At 41.9% G+C, this 20,522-nt stretch overlaps 2 protein-coding genes across 2 annotated transcripts; one reads left to right on the top strand and one right to left on the bottom strand.

The window, feature by feature from the left end:
* The first annotated feature begins 2,246 nt into the window (after positions 1-2,246).
* stk36 (serine/threonine kinase 36 (fused homolog, Drosophila)) lies at positions 2,247-9,630 on the top strand. Its single transcript, XM_053442385.1, has 20 exons — positions 2,247-2,678; positions 2,759-2,899; positions 2,989-3,066; positions 3,407-3,537; positions 3,634-3,883; positions 4,459-4,552; positions 4,674-4,861; positions 4,948-5,129; positions 5,218-5,323; positions 5,466-5,597; positions 5,689-5,865; positions 5,956-6,047; positions 6,159-6,222; positions 6,338-6,448; positions 7,152-7,253; positions 7,365-7,482; positions 7,586-7,712; positions 7,803-7,980; positions 8,187-9,049; positions 9,355-9,630. Exons 1-19 carry the CDS (start codon positions 2,595-2,597, stop codon positions 8,784-8,786), a joined length of 2,955 nt encoding a protein of 984 aa, XP_053298360.1. The 5' UTR covers positions 2,247-2,594; the 3' UTR covers positions 8,787-9,049; positions 9,355-9,630.
* A 632-nt stretch (positions 9,631-10,262) lies between these two features.
* On the bottom strand, positions 10,263-15,126 carry atf5a (activating transcription factor 5a). Its single transcript, XM_053442384.1, has 4 exons — positions 14,892-15,126; positions 13,778-14,032; positions 12,290-13,466; positions 10,263-12,200 (listed from the first exon to the last, which is right to left on the bottom strand). The coding sequence occupies exons 2-4, from the start codon at positions 13,917-13,919 to the stop codon at positions 12,014-12,016; spliced, it is 1,506 nt and encodes a 501-aa protein (XP_053298359.1). The 5' UTR covers positions 13,920-14,032; positions 14,892-15,126; the 3' UTR covers positions 10,263-12,013.
* Between the last annotated feature and the right edge of the window lie 5,396 nt (positions 15,127-20,522).

Below are 20,522 nucleotides of genomic sequence, written 5' to 3'. Positions count from 1 at the left end.
AAATACACCTTGAAACTGATGTTCTTGCTTTAAACACAAACTTTTTAATACAGACTAATGGGCCTCTTACTGTAGATAGATTAGTTAAAATATTAACATTTCAATTTCTATTCCATTATTTTAGTATTTATTTAGTCAGTTCTTTTCCATAAAATAACGAGAGTCGCATTTGATTTTGGAAAGATTCGTCAATCAAAAGTGCAAAATAATTATCTATCGCTCACAAAATGCTCCAGTGATGCATTTGGCTGAGGTAGGAAAACAAATGTAAGCCCCAACCATTAATATATCCCTAATGGTTTTTATCACACAACAAATATGTGAACAGAGCTACACTGATTTTGCTCATAGTGCAGTTGAACTTAAAGTTTGGCCATTTGGTGGCACTAGAGTAGAGCTCATGTTGAGTCCAGAGAGGAATTGGTTGAATCTGACAGCAGACACAGTTAATTTGATGCCATGTTTGGCTACAAAAAAACAAAATATATAAGCAGAGTTCAAGTTAGATTAACATTAATCTTAATTCTATAGTGTCCATGCATATAAATTTGAGTTTTAAAGTGTACTTCAGATGTCTCAAGAGGGTGTTTTGACCTTTATTTCAATCAATGGAGAAATATTCTTGGACAACTGGTCGAACCTTTTACTCCTCCTCTTGAATAATTTGATTATTTGCTGTGTAATTTTGATTTATGTGATTATAAATGAATAAACATTCAATACTTGTTACGTCCGCACAGATGTCTTTCAACATTTGCACCGATTTCTAAAAGGACAATTCATGGATCTTGATGGGCAAAAAGCAGGCATGTTTTAAGGGGACTGATGTTTACGAGTGTGTGTGACATTTGGAGCAGATCCCAATAAAAATGTGCAACTATTGAGTTTAGATGTGGTTTCATCAGGAGCCTGGGAGGTATTTGCTCTACTGAGAGACAATCTAGTTTGGGCCTACATCTGTCCCTACATGCTTACAAGATGTGTAAATGTACCTGATTCAAAACAATAGTTTTATTGTCTGCTCAACATTGATGTATAGTGATTGTTTTGTGAGTAGATGTCAGTGCATTGGAGCTGGAGACTCAAATAGGATGACAGCAGAAAGTTAGACAATTATGTTAATTATTATATTAATAAATGTTTCATCTAGTTTGAAGTTTTTATTTGCTTGCTTTGTTTTCAGTTGGCAGGGAAGCAACAACGGTTGCTAGGGCTAGGGACAGTTGCTTTGCCAGCTGACACTCGCGTCTCTGTGGTCAAATCAGCCGCCACAGAAATTCTACGGCGCGCATATACTGACATTTATGGTAAACGCATCCAAAGCGTTTTTTTCAAAATAAACTGTTGACACGGAGCATATACAAATTGCATAACATAATATCACTTGTCATTTTTATAAATAACATTTTGACGATCAATGTAGAGATTTTACAAAATAAAAGTCACATTTTAAGCTTCAAGTAGCTAATCTCTGGATATTTCAGAGTACTGTAAAAACACTTTGCTCAATAATTCCAGAGAGAGACTGATATGCCTGTGTTCAGGACCTCTCTGACTACCTACATACTGAATATTAAACATTTTGACTTCATAGATTAAGAGATTAAATTCTATAGAGTCTATACAATAAAAAAAAATATATATCCAGATGTATGAATTAGATATGTTTCATATTCAGTATGTAGGTAGTCAGATAGGTCCCGAACACAGGAATATCAGTCTCTTTCTGAACTTATTGAGCAAAGTGTATTTATAGTACTTTGAAATATCAAGAAATGAACTGATTTGATTGTACACATGTTGGACTTTACTTACTCTTAATCTATACAGTGAATATGTTTGATCTTTAGTATGTAGATAGTTAGAGACGTCCTGAACACGGGCATACCAGTCTCTCTCTGAATTTATTGAGAAAAGTGTTCATATAGTACTTTGAAGTATCCAGAAATTAGCTACTTGAAGCTAATAATATGTGACTTATTTAGTAAAATCTCATAATTGATACTGTCAAAATGCTATTAATAAGAATGACACAGGAAAGACGATATATACTTCTTGTGGATTTAATCCAAGAAATTATTTTTTAAGTATGGATTTTGTACAGGCTCCATGTCAACAGTTTATTTTGAAAACCGGACGTATGCCCACATGTGTTCTTCCTCTAACTTCGAGTACTCAGTTGCCGTCCCCTTTCTGGGCGGTTTGGATGCGTTTACCATAAGTGTCAGTGTATGAGTGCAGTAGAATCTCTGTGTCGGCTGGCTTGACCGCAGTCTGTCAGTTGCCACAGCAGATCCCGTCCTGAGAGAAACAGTTAGGCCTGAGTCAACTGAATAAACCACAAACAGCTTCAGTTGCTCTGAGACAGTGTAGCGGCAGTGACAAACACAACAGTCGCAGCTGCCTCCATCAGTGTGGCAACCGTGGCAGATGCCAAACAGTGGAGCGACAACGGCCGCTTCCTTCCAACAGCGTGGCACCTACCAGAGGCGGCTGACTTTACATATCAGTGTCAGTTTGTGTTGACACAGGAAGCGTCTCTACGGGTTACCGTGGCCATCATTTGAGTTTGCCCTAACTGACAATTCGTCGACATGAACTCGTACCGCGTCCAGGAGCTGGTGGGTGAAGGCTCGTTTGGTCGAGTTTACAAAGGGAGGAATACATGCACGGGTCAGGTGAGTGCAGCTGTTTGGATTCAAGTTTGACCGCTGCTTGTCTGTCTGGCCACTTGGTTTGAACCGTGCGTTTCCTCAAGGTGGTGGCCCTGAAGTTCATCCCGAAGGTGGGTCGATCCGAGAAGGAGCTGCGGAGCCTGAGGAGAGAGATCGAGATCATGGCAGATCTTCAGCACCCACACATCGTCCAGTTCTTCGACAGCTTCGACACGGAAACTGACGTGCGTGAACTGTCGTGTTTTAAAAACGCACTCAGATTAATATTGTCTCACAATCTTTACAATCCGGTGACTGAAACCCTTTGCAACAGGTTGTGGTTGTGACTGAGTATGCAGAGGGGCAGTTGTTCCAGATTCTTCAGGATGAGCGGAACTTCCCGGAGAGCCAGGTAGTCACTGTCACTGAACCGCTAGACTCCAAAACAAGCACGAGCAGGTTTATATGAAGATGAAAGATCCTTAATATATTGAGCAGTCAGACAAATAAGTGCCCTATAAGTCATTAAAAGACACTTAAAATCTAATTCTAAAACGTGATGGAAGCCAGCGTAAAGAAGCTTCAACTTTTCTTTTTAAATTTTATGTAAAGTGTCTGAGCATTGTTAAAAGCGCTGTACAAATATAATTAGTATTAGCATTGTTATTTTTTGTTAACATTATTATTATTACTAGACTAAACGTACTGTAGTTTTCACCTTAACCTTTTGCTCCCCTTTCCTTCCTTCTCAGGTGCGTGAGATCGCCTGCCAGCTGGTCTCAGCCCTGTATTATTTACACTCCCATCGCATTCTTCACCGTGACATGAAACCACAAAACATACTCTTGGGGAGAGGTGGGGTGGTGAAACTCTGTGACTTTGGGTAGGCACAGTATATAAAAAAAAAATTTGAAGCAAAAGCTATCTGTATTAACTCTTTCCACACAGGATAACAATACGTGTTGCAATCTTCCGGTAGGTTTGCCAGGTCGATGAGCACCTCCACCTTGGTGCTAACTTCTATCAAGGGAACCCCACTGTACATGTCTCCTGAGCTGGTGGATGAGAAGCCATATGACCACACGTCTGACCTCTGGTCTTTGGGCTGCATTCTCTACGAGCTCCACACAGGCACACCACCGTTCTACAGCAATTCCCTCTTCCACCTGGTGCAGCTTATCGTGAGAGAGCAAGTCAAATGGCCAGACACGATGAGCGGGCCCTGCACGGTAGGGTAACGCTACATTTTAACAATGTTGTGTCATGTCTGGATCAAATCCAACAGCTTCACTGTATGAAAATCTGATTTCCAAAAGAGCTGATATAACAACGTAAATAGAAAGTCTTATCAGTCCTCTTTACAGTGAGGTTACTCAGACAGGTTCTCGAAGACAGGATGTCCCCATAGTAGTCAGATATAAGCTGTTTTTAGACATAAACTCTGGAGAACGTCAGCACAACAGGGTCGAGACTTCGACGTGTATTGCAACAATTCCATTTCATATTTGCATTCATCATCTGTTAAACCGGTCCACTCTCTTGCTGTGATCCTCCTGCTGTGTCCTGCTGTATTCTAGCATGGGTCAATTCAGACCTTATTCAGAGTTTTTACAAGTGGGCGCACAAGAGAAACGCTGGAGAAGGTCTTGAGCACTGAACTGGGACATTTGTCTTCTCACAGATAATTTGAAATTCAGAGCACGTCTGAAAGTGACTATACTAAGAACATAGCCCCAGTATCTTCGGTTGTAGACCTGCTGAAGGGGGACAGAATACATTGACTTATCTAATATTTTCCCTGCAGAGTTTTCTGAAAGGTTTGTTGACCAAAGACCCTGAGAAGCGGTTGTCATGGCCAGATCTCCTGCACCATCCCTTTGTTGCTGACTGTGTTCTAGGTGAGGCTTTAAACTTTAAAGAAATTGTGAAATAAAAAAATAAAATCAAATGCATTGTATTAATCTACCTTTCTCAAATAATTCTGATATTTTTTATCCCCATTTTGATGTGTTGGTAAAGTGTTGGCAGAAACAAACGTTATCAGCCCTCTGACCATCCCACCCAGCCCTGACATGATGGCACTTAAACTTCAGCAAGTGGCAGCGAAGACTGTACGGACCCCTGGACGTAGTAGATTACTGCGAAATGACTCGGAGCAGAGGGACAACAGTGGCCGAGAGAAACCAGTAGATTGTGGTAAAGCTAAAGTGAGAAGCCAGTTCATTTTCCTTCATTGAATTAGTCCCATTGAAATCCATGGGGGAGCTTTAAACGGTTTTGTTTACATTACTAGGTTACAAAGCATGGAGTGGGAAATATAAGGGTCGACCCGGCAAAAGCGACAAAGCTCCGCAGAGCCACGCCCCTCCCCAGTGATGGTTCTGTAACCTCAGGTGATTCTGTCAGAGCTAAATCCGGAGCTGCCAATCAAGTCCTCAACCCAAAGACTCATGCCTGTGTGAGATCAAAACCCAGGTATTTATGGAAGTTTGGAATAGAGATACAATATATAACCAGTGCAGTCTTAAGTGTGTGATCATGGTTATGGGTTTTTCATCTGCAGGGGTCAGATCAGCATAGACTACGAAAAGGAATTTCTGTCTGTGAAGGTCGGCCCACAACTGCTGAGTAGACGCAATGTCAACAAACAGACCAGTCATAACCAGCAGGTCAGTGCTTTTTGTTTTCTGGTGATATAAAAACATTTCGTATTTAGTGTCTTGTTCCATTATATATGTATACATTCTCTTGCACTGGCAAATGTGCCCTTGTTATAAATGTAGTGTTTGCTGTCTTGTCTCGCCCTTCCAGAATGCGGACAGTGTGGAGTACTGGGAAAAACTGGCCCAAGAATCTGAGCAGAGCAAGCAGCAGAGAGAGCAGTTTAACTACAAACCCATTATACCTCAACTTAGAGCCAAGATTCTGTTTTTTAAAATTCAGGTAATTAGGTAACATTTTCAACTGTGCATAAATCAACACTTCCTCAGGGAGAATTTTTAAATTAATCTCTTCTTTATTGTTGTTTGGTTAGTTAACAGGTGGCGCTGTTGAAGACGCATGGCAGATTCACCATCCGCTGAAGGTCTTGCGCAACCTGCTACAGACCCCTGACCTTAAGGAGTCCAACTACATTGGCCAGGAACTGGGACTACCCCATGTCCTCTTGGACGTTGTCCACGTTACTGTAGAAAACCCCGACTACATCCCGGTTAGATACATATCACTTAATCATGAATGCATTGTCAAGCATCAGTTCACAATATTCCTGAACTTTCTGGTATCTGTCTTTTCTCCTCAGCGACCGTGGAGTGTGTCAGCACTTGGAGAAATGATTGCAGTCATCATGATCTACTGGGATAAACACCCCGACTCGATAGAAGAAGATCACAGGTGAGTTGTGGTCTTAACTGAAGCTGATTCTGTTCATGTGTTGAATACTGTGTGTCTCATACAGCACAGTCCTTCATCTAATGCAGCTCATCAACTGTTCTCTTACTCTAGACTGGAAGAGTTCACCAAGCCCTTTCTCGCAATTCTTAGTCAACCACACTTCTTCCCTTTGTCAGTAAGTACCCACTCAAGTTAATCCAAAGGAGCTCTGAACCATGTTCACATATCATTGACTAAGACTCTTGCCAGTTGTCTGATATATTGTAACTGTGTCTACTTTTGTTTTTTAGCCTTTGGCTGCGTCTGTTTTGTGTCTGTTTACACAACATAACGTCGATGTCAAAGCTGATGTGAACAGTCTAACCTCCCTGCTACAAAACCTGCTTTCGGACTCATATGAGGTCAGTGTTGGGATGTAGCAAAGTATTTTTACATTTACAATACTTCAGTAACTTTTTAAATGTGTCTGTACCTGGGTAGATTTGATTTCAGGGACTGTTTTAATCCACCACATATATCAGCAAACATCTGTACCCATCTGCATTTTCACAATATGATGTGTTACATGTTCTTATTGCTTTATATACTTTTAAGAGTAACAAATAGCAAGAGGGGATTTGTTGCACTGATCCAGTCAGATCAGACAATTAGACCCCGCCTCCAGCAACAGCATCACTGGTGAAGAAGAAACCCCTGAAATGGATGTAGAAGAGACCAGTGGCTGCTTAGATTCTGCCATCAATTAATACGAGTGTTTTCAGCAGTATCAGCAGCAACATTCTCTATTATTGTTTTATGAAACAAAATATAGAGTTAATGATGTAGTAGACTGTTGCATTAGCGAATATAACACACTAGGGAAGTACTTTTAATACCTTAAGTGTATTTAAAAGCAAGTATTAGAAGAACTTTTACTCAAGTAAAAAAGTAACATGGCATTGCTACTTTTACTTGAGTCCATATTGGTTTAACTTGTAAAATGTTTGACTACTTCCTCCAACACTGTATGAGGTACAGAATCAGTGATGAGTGATTCATTTACTCTTCAGTATACTTTTATAAGTTTTTGATGCAAAGTTTAAAGTGATCCTCCTCTGTTTGAAGTGCTTCCCTCTCCTCGTGTCTCGTCAGCCGCTGCTTCCTCTTCCCTCTGGCTGGGGCCTTTGTGATGGTCTGCTGTCTCTACTCCTACACACACTCTCTGAGGTCAGACAATACCTGTGATGTAATTTAAAAAAAATTATGCGATGAATCCCAAAAGAAGACCTTTAATATTTTCCTGTGTTTTCCTTTTGATGTTTCTGTTTTTTGTAACAGCATGAAAATGGCTCTGGATCTTCAAGTTTAGATCCAGTTGTGTTTCTGGATTTGTGGAAAAAAATTGGAACTTCACTAGCACAGACAACAGCAGTCACAGACTTCTGTTCGGCAAATGGTAAATATATTCATCACATGAGGTCCAACCAATTAGAACCACAGACTGTACATTAAGATGGCTACATACATAATACATTTCTGTTGTTTTCTCTTTGCATCAGGGCTGTTTTCCTTTCTGTCTACTGCTTTCTTCCTCTTCACCGGGGATCCACACTCGTGCATCCCTCTGTTTTCTGAGAGGGGATCGAGATGCGTATACACTCTAGGTCGGATGCTGGGCACTGACTGGTAAATGACTTTATCTACTGTTTCATGTAAATGTTCGAGTTGCACAGCCACTCCACTCAGAGCTAACGATAACCCTTTTATACCCTATAGTCTTCATTTGTTTGCTGAAGATTGCAGTCCCAGGAGATTGGATCTGAGTCGCCACAGCATGACCACATTGAGCTGCCACTTGCTGTGTTTTCCATTTGCCCTGGACCTGCCTTCACACACTATGTCCAACATACTCCAGCTGTATGACAGTTGTGGTATTGTCGAAAGCCTGACGCAGGTTCGAGCCTTCCCATTCCTCTAATAAAGACCTGGCTGACAAACTCATTCTCTGATGCAACACAGCACAACTCTTGCTCACATCAGACACACACTACTGTACATCTAAATGCCTCTGTACTTTTGTGAGAGGATTGTCTTGTTTGTTGTTGGCTGTTTGATGTGACAACTTGTCAGGATGTTTATTTTTTTTTCTTGCTTTGGCAGGTTATTCAAACTCTTCCTCCTCTGCTGTTGGAGCTGCCTCTCTCCCTGCTGAGCCGTTTGCTCCTGTGTGACCCAGAGCGCTCTGTCCCCCGCCTCAGTAAAGCCGCCTGTGGTCTGTTCTCACCACCCAGGGACCGACAGCTCACTGCCTCCAAACACCAGACTCTGTTAACCCGAACTGCCAGTTCTCTGCTCTTTGACTTGCTGCAGCAGGATGAGCTGTGGGACTCTGCAGTGGAGCTCTTAACTCTTCTGTCCCAAGTAGCCCGTTGTTCGGCTCGGCCTGCCAGCCTTCAGCTTCACCTGGACGCCTCGGTGCTGCACCAGGCGCTGGCTCACCCTCATGATGGCGTCAGGGCCACCACGTGCATACTCTTGGGCAATCTGGATCCGTTCAGGCCTAATACCCTGCCGCCTGACATTTTCCAAAGCATGATTGGCTGTCTTGATGATTCCTGCTTGTCTGTGCAGCGAACAGCTTGTAGGACAGTGGGCAACTGGATGGGATGTATTGCAGCAAGGCCAGGGTTTAAAATGGACATGGACAACAAGGTGGGGCGACGAGAAGAAACAAAGCAGAAACAAATATTCAGACAGTGAGCCAGCAGGAGATCTGGAAACGGACGATAAGGAGGGGGGAGGTCGGGCGTCAGTGTATCATCACTGACACTGATTCCCTCACACGGCTCCACTGTTGCGTGGCCCTGGGAAACCTGCTAAATGTTGACGGCGCTGTGTCCTTGTTAAAGAAAGACGTGTCCAGTTTACATCTGAGAGCTTCATGCACGGATTCCCATAATGCAGTGACATGAGCTGCCATAGCAACCCTGTGCCTTTACAGCGAGCAGAACACAATCCGTCAGGTAATGAAAGGGACAGGGGACAGTATAGACAGTAACGTTGAGTCGGTTTCTGGTTTGAAAATTTTTCCATGTCATTTTCATGTTTTATTACAGAAAGTACACACACATGAGCTTTTAGAGTATATTTTTCTTTTTTACATAAGAAATTTCACACTGAGATATTTCTTTATTAGCAAAATGTCAATACGTCGTTGCATCTTCTTCCTCGAGTTATTGAAATATCTGTTTTCAATCTCTCACACTTTTGTGAACGTGTGTGAGCACTTTAATTTCAAAAGTGACTTTTCTCTTGTGTTTGTTTGAAGGTCCTGCTGTCCCTCGATGCCGGTGAGAAACACCTATCAGCAGTTCATTGGACAGCTGTGATTCAATCCGCTTCATGAATGATGGCAGGGTGGTAAAAAAACACCCTCACTTCTTACTTTACAGCAGCCCGTGACTTCCTCCTGTCTCAGAATGATGTGGATGAGGATAACAGACAAAAATTTGTTATGTTTTGTCATTTTTCTTTAGTGTCTTATTTTATTTAAAAAATATATATAGTTTCGAGTTTAAATGATGCGAATAAAAACTAAACTTGTGTGCTTTGTTAACTGAAGTAAATTTTCACGACAATAGTGGGTCCAATTCAATAAATGGAAGTGTTGCACAGAAATGATGGTAGAATTTCTGTTTAATTAGAGAGGACTATTTAAGAATTTCACAGTAACATAAAACATTCAAGGTGCCAAGATGACTGACAGATTTAAAGGTCTATACTCTTTATTTGTTTTTCCTAGCCAAAAACAGGTTTCAAGATTGAAATGACCTGATTTTAACTGTCATAGAAACTGCGCTTAAAACACCACTATTCATTTTCGGGAGGTCGGATGTTAAATAAGTGAAGTCCATCTGAAGTTCTCATTTTGCAGCATGGGCTAAAAAAAAATTGTTTTAGTGAAGATGGATAAATGTGTTGGTTCCTCTCAGTGAGTGTGTGGGATTTGTCCGCGACCAGGCCTGCGAGCTCAGGTCAGACAGGAGAGGGAGTCCGTCGGGCTCCGGAGGTCTGAACTTTAACCAGAGGAAAAATTGATTTAAAAATCTTTAAAAATAAAACTTCAAATTCTCATTGTGGTGGCACCTCATTATTTTGTAACTGAGTGTTATCAGTGGCAATAATCTTTTTTTATTTTGCTCTGAGAGAAAAAACGCAGAATAAAACACAAGGCACTGAGTTTGACATTTTATTTTGAAATGGAGAAAAGTTGACGACACACAAATTAATATGGATAAATAATTAAATTAAATAAGATTACAAACCCCTATAATGTGCTTTTAGATTTGCTGTCATCAGGCTACACGTGTATTTGGTTTTCACATTCACAGTTGATAGTACACCGCAGGGCGGGGAGGAGGAACAACAGTGTGACACCAGTTTTTGTCAAAAACTAAACAAACAATACAAAACAAATGTCTTCAATACATTTGGAAAATAAAATATTTTTTTTAGAATTAAGCGAGAAAAGAGCTGGGAAAATAATTTAGATAGAATCCTTTCACACCAAAGCCAACACTGCAAAAGCTTTGACAAACACTCTAATGAGATTTTTCTTTAGGTTTCTACAAAGAAAAGGCTGAAACACTCCACTCCCTGATACAAAAGTCATTACAAATTAGTGCAGATCAGCCAGAGGCCTAGAAAACGTATTGCCTTAACAAGCAGTTTAGAGAAACTCATTTCTGAAATCCTACATTTTCTATTCCAGAGCGAAAAACATGCAGAATGAGATTGTTAACTACTACCACTACTTACAATATTTGTACATGTGGAAAACCCTTTCTTTCCACTGGGAAAACCTTTAAACCTGTCAAATCTTTCCCACGTTAAATGAAGAACAGAGGAGCTATTTTACAAGTCTGTAATCTCCAAATGTCTACTGCTATTTGTAAGGATGTAGGATAAGATGCTGCATATCCTGAGTGGCAAGAAAGATTGTAGACATTTTTATGTGCCAGAGAAAAATATCACAAATTACCACAAAACGATAAGATATCAGTTTCCACCTTTGAGACAGGAAAATATTAAAATAGTTCTCATTTGGTGACCGAATTTATATTTTTGGAAAACATTTTCAAGCTTTTTTTCAAAAAAGGTTATTATGTCCCATGTAATGCAAACATCAAAAAAATCAAATGGATGTAATGTTAACATAGCAAAGTAACATTTCCACCAAATCTAGATGCTTGACCTTCACTGGATAAAAAATGACAAGCTTGAAACATACAAATCCCATCGAGGAAATAAAAGTTAGGGCTGCATTGGATCTTAAGTAAATAAAATTGTGCACAAAAGAGTAACAATAATAAAATACATTTTTGACAAGTTATTTTCATCATCTGTATGTCACCGGATCCTTCAGTAAATACATTTATAATTTCAAAACTATCACATTTGAAATATCGTCCTCTGTTCAAAGGTGGATTTGAAATTACTCTATAAAAATATTTGGTCTGAAAGATGTCTTTAATAAAACGATGCAGTTGACACAACATATTCGACTACTTCTACTACTGAAAAGGGCGACACAGTCAATGCAATTAAAAGATTAAAGTAGGAAAAAATATAAAAATTAAACGCTATTGCTGACATCAATTCCAATTCAAGGCTATCAAAAATATTAAACCTGCATAATAAATTACAGTAATTATTCAGAAATAATTTGTAGATTCATTCGGTGTGAGACCTATTCAAAATGATTGTCGTTTTTAAGCATTGCAATGCCACAGTGCAGGCTCAATTGATTGGAGTGCGAAAGCAGTGGACGCATTGGACAGTGTTAATTTAAGATGAAAAATGAAAATCACATTAGCGAAGCATGCAGTTACCCCTCTCAACGTGGAAAAACAACGTTAGAAACATTCAAATAAGCTCCACATTTTCCCTGTTATTCCCTTTTTAGACGGACTTGCTCGAGCTCGGTGTTACGCTGTTGTGTCCTGCTTCAACCTCTGGCTACGGGCTTTGTAAACTTCGATCAGCAGATCTTTAACGTACTGGATTTCACGTTCTACGGACTCTGCCTTGTCCCGGAGCTCCCGGTTCCTCCCTTCGAGGCCGTGCAGCTGTTCCTCCAAAATATCGAGCTCCGCCCTCTTTCGCTGGCGATACCTGCGTTCAGGAGAAGAAAGATTAAATGGAGATTTTTTTATGCTTATGTCCTTTTTATGTTTGAAATTCAAATTGAAACTATAACTCACCTGTGAGCGGCAGTTTTGTTCTGATCTCTCTTCTTCTGTTTGCGTTCCCCGCCTTCACCCGGGGTGATGTCCAGGTCGAACTCTGCGTCACAGTGGTCTTCCTTTAGCCTACATGCTTGTCTGTGCCCTGACGACTCCAAGTCCAGACTCTCCCTGGCCATTAAAAGACACTCTGGGGCCTGATCCTCGAGGAAATTACAGTGTAGATCATGTTGCCTTAACTGCAGACTCTCTGATTTAAGCTGTTCGTTGACACTGCCTAAGAAGCTAGGATAGGCCTCGGGCTGCGGTGGTGGAAGATAACAGCCCTCGTTGCTCTCGGTTTTCCAACAGACAGAAGCTTTTGTCACCTCTACGCTGCTCTTGATACTGTTCAGCATGTCGTTGCAACCAGCCATTCCACTGACCTCCCTCATGCTATACATCAACAAATCCTCTCTCTTGTGATGGACATCCAGGGATCCACCAAAGCCAAAACCTCCACCAACAACTTTCCCCCCGCCGATAACATCTTGACTGAAACAGCAGTTTTTGTCCTCTTTGGCTAGAGCAGCACATCGTCTGACTTCAACTGCACTACCCAGGCAATAGTTCTTTTCTACCAGCTGCTCGTCTTCTCCACAGCAGTAATTACCTGACAGGTTCACCGCTGAGTTACCTGAGTTGCTTGCTTTGGAACTGTTATCATAACCTTCACTGAACCTCACACCATCAGGGACTCTTTTCCTACTACACCCACTGGGGCGACTGCAGCTGTACGGGGCGTGTCTTGGAATTTTGGATCGCCCAATGGGCCCGCCACAGATACTCAGCAGGTCCAGTTCTCCTGTTGCCAGGGTGACAAGAAGTGGGCTGGTGTCCGATTGGTTGGGTGTCGAGTATGATGCGTATGGCAGCTGACCGTACGGCTGAGGACCCGCCGGCAGACTACCCCCGTCGCATTTCCCTAGCCTCTGCCCCTTTTCGGGCACTGGCTCGGACAGGAAGTAGTCCTCTAGTTGGGCGAGTTCCTCCTGCAGCAGAGAGGTCATGACCTCCAAGTCAGAGGGCACCTGGATATCATTCTGAAGGGGTGAGGGGGGAAGGGAGGCATTGGTGGAGGAGGGAGGGGAAGGGGGGTTTGGGAGGTATGAGGAGAAATCCACTTCTTCCGTCATCCAGTCAGTGAGACCATCACCTATTGAAGAGGGTAAAATATTGTAGTCGTTACTAGCTGTCGGGTGAAGAAAAATGTTACAGCAAAAAAAGTGTTCGTAAAAAATATAAAATAAACATCAGTCATCCAACAGCGCACGTCGCAGTTTCCTAATCCCTAATCGAGTAATAGTTCTGCAAAGAAGATATATTTATGAATAAAGTTAGAAACTATCGGTCGCGTATATTAGACAAAGCTAGTTTTTACCTACTGTTCGAGAAGGACGTATGTGCTGCAGTGCCGAGCCCACCTGAAATGAGAAAAATATAAAAAACGTACTCACTGCAACTCACCAATTAAGTGCTGACTCTCCTCTGACACCTCCCCCCTGCACCCCTGTGATTGGCTGTGGTTAGCCTGTGGGTGAGAGAGAGCGAGGGGGTCTGCCGGGCAGACACGAAAAGCCTTCCAAACAGGAGCTGATGTTGCCATCATTCTGTCTGCTGGTGCCGCGATTCAGGCCAAGTCCAAGTCCAAGCATGTGCTGAGAGCAAGCGGGGTCTGACAGATGGGCTTCAGAGAGCAGGGCTGGGTGAGCATAATGAAACCTAGAGGACAAACGGAGAAGGCGTTCAGAGACAAAGAACAGATCCAACTTGTTCAGTCGACGTGATGGAACCAGGAAAATCACTCCTGACGTTTTCGGTGACTTTTTTCCGCATGGTTCAGCCTGTTGTGATGAAAAATGAAGATGTCATGTAGTAGGATGATGGTCTAGTGAGCAATCCTAAATATACACATTTATAGATGGAACCAATGATTTCAAATAAAATTTAAATAAAGAAGATTAAAAAAAGATAAAATAAAAATGGTCAGAAATAGCAGTGAGTGATGCGGAGGTGAGAGCTGTGACCTGTGGGACTTTGAACATCCCCAAAGGAAAATGCACTCAAAGCACGTGGGACCTAGTGACGCTGTCAGGGGCCCAACTGTTGATGAGGCTCCAGACTCACAGCAGATATACAGCATATCCCTCTAAGTGAGACACACCCTGATCCTTAAAATCGGATCAATGCAGATCAGCCGCTCCCAATTACATGTTCCTTTTTAATCAATTACACCGGTTTGATCACTTAAGCTCTTTAAAAAGGTCAATAAAGTGGTTTCTATGAGAGGGGACAGAAAACTGAGAGTGACAGAAACGTGACGCCGTCATCCTCCATCGTGACATCACTTCTAACACAACACTCTGACAAGAAGACGCAAGAAGAGACTTTGACCCTAAAACCAAGTAAACAACACTGGAAGGAACCACAACAAATAACAAGAAACTATTCAGACAAATTCAATGACTTGAAACAGAAGTTACTGTAGAGAAACCAGCCAAATAACAAACTCCTCCACACACACACAAACACAGACACACGCACACACACACTGACACAACAAACTACATCCACGACTTACTCCATTCTTGCAGGAAAAGGTGGAGAGCACTTGGGGGTGCGTTGCTGGAGCAAAGCACGTTTTCTTCTCGGGTCCTAAAGCTTCACGAATTCAAAAAGCCATTGCCGTCGCTGTTGCCGTTGTTGTGTGTTTTTCAGCTCGGGGGAAAGATCCGGGAAACGGCGAGTTGTTGCTTTGTTGTGTTCGAGCAGTAACCTGAGGAGCAGCTTCATCGTGGGGAAGCATCACTTCACTCACACCTAGCAACCGACTGCGTCACGGGGACAACACCAGATCGCTCCGCCCACTCCCGCTGAAGGACGTCCCACCACCTGCTCGCTCGCTCCCTGCTGCTCCGCCACAGAAGTTAGAGAGCTGCCTCCTCCCGTTAGTTTCTAAAGTAAACCCGTCACTTTAATGACCCGTCTTACAGCGAGTGGCCATTGATTCAATCACTGTGCTAATGTTGACACAACATGGCGATTTCTGTCCACTCAGCTCCTGCTAGATAACAGGAAACACCAGAGGCATTTTGTAAGCACATGTGACATGAGTTACAAAATTATGCTATAGCGGAAGTAGATTATTGCCTAGAGTGTATAGATGGTGAAATATTATGAATTTAATTATATCTTCTGATATCAATTAATCAATTTAATAGTTCGATTTCAAAGAGGAAAGTGTAAACAAGACCCGTTGCGAGTTTATAAATAGAAGTGTATCCGTGGTAATCTGGCATGTAATCAGATTACTGTAACGTTTCAGTTTGTAATCTTTTTTCTCTTGTGGTCCTTTGTTGCCAAGGGAGACGGCATGGAGGGCAGATGCTTGTCACAGAGCAGACTCACACCCTGAAAGTGACGTCACAACCTGGTTTTGGTTTACGTGCAAACGACCCTCCAGCACAAACCAGTAGAATTCAGATGCTTTATAATAAGGAGGCATGGTGTTGTTTTGGAAGGGGACTATTTGATTCACAGCACTTTGTTGTTCAGGTCTGTTGCATCTCCGTTGCATCAGTGGTCCACGCTCAGAGCCGATTGGCTGCGCGTGCTGAGGCTTCCTGGCTGCCATTGGATGGATTCTGGTAGATGTGAATTGTGATTGGCCGATGCTCGGCAAGGCAGCCAGAGCATCACTGTGTTTTTTTTTCCTCCTGCAGTGCAGAGTGTGCACATGTTTGAGGTAAACAAACCGGGCGTGGAGCTCAGTGCTGCGGCTATGTAGAATACAACAGAGCTTGTTTCTTTTCTTTTGACGTAACAACATGTGGTCAATAAGTATTTTAAAATAAAAGTCTCTGATTATACAGTAGAGCAGGTAAATAGGTGTAAATGAAATGAATTATGATCTCACTTTTGATTTGCATTTGTGTGTTGATTGAAAATATGTTGTCGTCATTGAAATATAGTCCAGTCTGGCAATAACTTTATTAGGCTTTAATTATGTCTAAATTGTATTTAATACATCTTTTTGCCACATTCACTCAGTAGTCGTCAGCTCGTAACTTCACTGAGACTTTGTTTGATAAAATGACTGAGTCTATGTACAATTGAAGTTAAATCATCGCTCCATGTTGTCGACTCTTTTTTTTCCATTGCTAAGTTAGTGAGACCCATTCATTTATTGGTAAAGACTGTCAATAACAATTATGTGATGAATAAAGCTTTGTTTTTCTCCTTCAGCTGGGTGAGTGTGCTGCTCTCCTGTTGCTATAGTAATAGCGGACACTGCCCCCTATTTTAGACTTGTTTTCTGGTAGCTGTTGCCATGGGATTTGCATCTCTCTCTCTCTCTCTCTCTCTCTCTCTCCCCCCCCTCCCTCCTCTCTCTCTCTCTCTACCCCTCTCTCTATCCCTGCCGCCTATTTTCCGTACCCCTCCCGGTCCAACCATTCCACCGACTCATTTGCTGAGTTGCACGTCTGTGACATGATAATTTGGCCCCAACTAATGGCCTTATTTCCAGTTCTGCTGAATTTGCATGTTGATGGGACACTGTAGCGTCTAATGGACTTGTTCGCTGAGCGATGAGTTTGTGTATCAAGTGAAAGTCGGGACTCTTTTAACTTGAATTGATTGCACATAAAGACATTATCCAGAATGACTGCAGAGGAGTTTTTTCCACTCAAGTGAAACACGTCCACTAAATAATCTACAGAACCTCAGTATTTGTAGATTAGACTGAATCAGAGTGAAATGTTCTGTTGTTTGTGTTAATCCGAGTCATTTAAAGAGACGGCTCTGTTACAGGGGAGCTGCTCAGCAAATCGCCCACCGTGTGATCGCTGAGTTTGGAGCGATTTGTAGAAAGGCAACCTGATGCAATCTGGATAAATGTGGTCGTAATGGAGACCAGATTGAAACAGCAGTAGTTGGTGAAGTTGAAGGGTCTCCCAGGAAATCGCTGACGGCTCTCTCCGCCTGTGTTAATTGGTCCACAGAGGGCTTCCTGTTTGTGCATCATAAGAATAAGTCCAAGGTGCTGCAGCGTTTCCCTGTTGTCTCCACGATCAGGTTCAATTTCCCTTTTCATCATTCAGGAAAAAGTTGTGAAATAAGTCAAAAAACCTTTGTTTCTCTCTTTTAATTCTCGTCAAACAAATCATCCAAACTTATTTGCCGCTGAACGAAATGAAGGATGTCAAATTTGGATCAAACTGAACATCAAATTATATTTGAGGTGTTTGTTATCACGTTTCTTCAGCAGCACAAGGGTTGCCCATCAAAATTATAACCAAAATTTATTGTCTGAATATTGTGTGTGAGCCCAGAAGTCAGAAAAGTCAATGCTGCATGCCAAGCGCACGTATGGCGCGTTAGTGAGGGTTACACCATCATTTCATCACCATCTCCCTCCGAATTTATTGTCCTCAACTTTTGCCCCTCTTTGAACATATGAGGAAAACACGGAATTCACTTACAACTTGTGAATGGGAGCCGCTCGGAGGGGATCATCTGTGGCGGTTTTCATGTTTGTGTGTTCAGGCTACAGCTCATTCTCATTTGTTTCTGGTACGAAAAGTGATAATCAAGCCTCTATAAAGTGACAAGCATAAGATACGTCTTTTATTCATGAATGTTTATACAAGGGTAAAGTGATTTGCACAAAGCCATGACGGATCTGAATCAGTCAGTCACATAGTTGTGTTGATTTTACCGTTCCTCAAGGACTTCATGGTGAAACAGACGTGTGTACTATGAAGGACGACAGCCTCTGTTGTGTCTTTGTTCTGGGATGTCAGTTTCTAGACCATCACTCTGAACTCGCTCCAACTCCTGCAGACATTTTCATAAAGGTGTTCAGGACACATGAATCATAGACTGATGGACACTGTAGTTAAACAATTGAGTGTTATACAAAAAATAAGGTTGGAAAAAACATAGAATTTAAATAAATGACAAATGAAGCATAGAAAAACAGAACATCCTTTACAACAGAGTAATCAGAGTTTGAGGTACATTTACTGATCGTGTCTCACTTGTGCCTCTCATGTTGTTTTTAGCGAACACGTCTCAAACATGGCGAACAGGTCCCGGGGGGGTTCCTCTGTGTCATTCGCAGCACTCAGGCTGTGTCCCGCCGCTCTGCAGAGTCGTTTAAACCCCAGAGGTTGGACGTCTGTCACCTTTCAACTTTTACACATCTTCATTCACGCAAGGCGCTCCTCCACAGTTTATACAGGGGTGCGATGTCACAAAGTACATTTACTTTATTACTGTACTTGCATACATTTTTTATGTTTCTGTACTTTAGGTAACATCACGCTGATTGAGTCCGGACTGGCTATACACTGATACAGCTCTAAATCTAATTCCTACTTTACTTAGCTCACAAGAAAACAACATGTCTGAGGGCAAAGGTCAAACCCATAAAAGTGACCGAGTGGCAGACAAGAAATTCTGAAAAACCGAGCTGGTGTAATCGATCATTGTCTGATTTATTGGCATTTAAATTTAGAGTGTGAAAAATATGTTGTGGTCTAAAAACTGGACGTTATAAAGACTGAACTCACACAGTGTGATAGTTCCAATTTTCTATCTGCAGTGAAATTTGGGAGCACTTCCCTTTCATTGCTTTTAGTCAATGAAATAAAAAGTAGTTGGCTGCAGCTGTGGTTTTACAATTTTTATTTTTGTTGGCTTCATTAGGTCAGTGCTGGCGCTTCTCTCCTCCGGATATTTTTCACATATCATTGTTGTTCTTGCCACGAAACTCTCCCCTCCCCAAAAAAACATGTTTCTTCTATTACAATTTAATGATCTGTATGCCACGTACCCAATTCTGAATTAATGACTGTCATTTTACATTCTCCTTCAAAGAGAGCGGAGAAGGTTTGTTCAAAGCGGTGCACATTAGGAGCGGAACTTTCTCCGCCGCTTCAGATGCATTTAGATTTATTTGGAGGCTTTCATCTGCCGTGCGTGCGTGCATGTGGACATGTTTAGGGCTGGGCAGGAGATTTTTTTTTTCCCCTTTAATCTCCTAAATTACTCTGAACGCACATGTGGATATGAAAACGTAGAAATTACAAACGTCTGTGGTGAAATGTTGTGACGGGTGAGGGAGCGCGAGGATTTGACAGGTGATTTAACTATGAACTTGCCCTCCGAGCCGAGAGACATCTCCATTTCATCAGAGCGCTTGAGCTTGTCTTCAGACGAGGTTAATATCCCCCCCCCCCCCCCCCCCCCCTTTAATACTGACAACACCATGAGAGACCTTCACTAATTCAGCACCTGCACCATCGTGCTCAAGCTCCGGAGGCCTCAGGGAGAGGCCGGTCTGCATCTTTAACCGTGATCACCCTTGGCTCATTAATATTTCACCAACAATAAGGCTGGGTGTCACACATGCTCATCACCACGGTTATGAGCTCACGTTGATCTGTTTATAATTCAGACAGGCGCACCGGCGACTCAAAGACACTGATGATAGCAGCGTGTGTGAACGTCTCTCCCAAGGTCAGAGGGACGCGGATGTTTGGAGCGATGTCAATGAAGCTGCAGACACTTCTGATTTTTTAAACACCTGAATTGGATGCTCATTTGAATCACTAAAACACTTACACTATGGAACCAGGGATTTTTATATTTCCAGTGCTGAGTCTAATCGGCACCTGTCAGGAGCCAAGGTGTGTTTCAGTGATAACATCTGTTAAATATTTCAACAATCACCGCTATAAAATAATTTAACGGCCCCGCTCACATATTATCATCCGTCTGCACCTGCACATCTCTATCATAGTTTTGAACCGAGGGGGTGAGAAGATAAATAAAACGTGAATATATTTTTAGCAAGCAATTAATATTTAAAAAAAACTTGTTTATTGAGAATTTGTGTAAGACGTCTTCTCCGTGACGTGTTTTTCCCCCCCCCCTCACGTGAAATTTCTCGATGTTGAATCATACATGTTAAGTTGCATGTAATTTCACTACATGTTTATTTTTCCTTCTCGTTTTTTAAATAGACTATAGTTCAGGGCAAGACATCAAATGAATTACACTGAGCCAGAAACACATGACTTCAGTTCTCTAACAACAACTACTACAGTTAACGAGTTAATGAGATCATTAACTAATTCCACTACCTGACTGTGGGTGTGTAAATAGAGGCGTTGTATTGTCTTGAAGCGAACACCTTTTGTGTGCT

This window comes from Pleuronectes platessa, chromosome 15 (assembly GCF_947347685.1).
Source record: "Pleuronectes platessa chromosome 15, fPlePla1.1, whole genome shotgun sequence".
Lineage (NCBI taxonomy): Eukaryota > Metazoa > Chordata > Actinopteri > Pleuronectiformes > Pleuronectidae > Pleuronectes > Pleuronectes platessa.
This window is presented reverse-complemented; position numbering and strand designations above follow the sequence as displayed.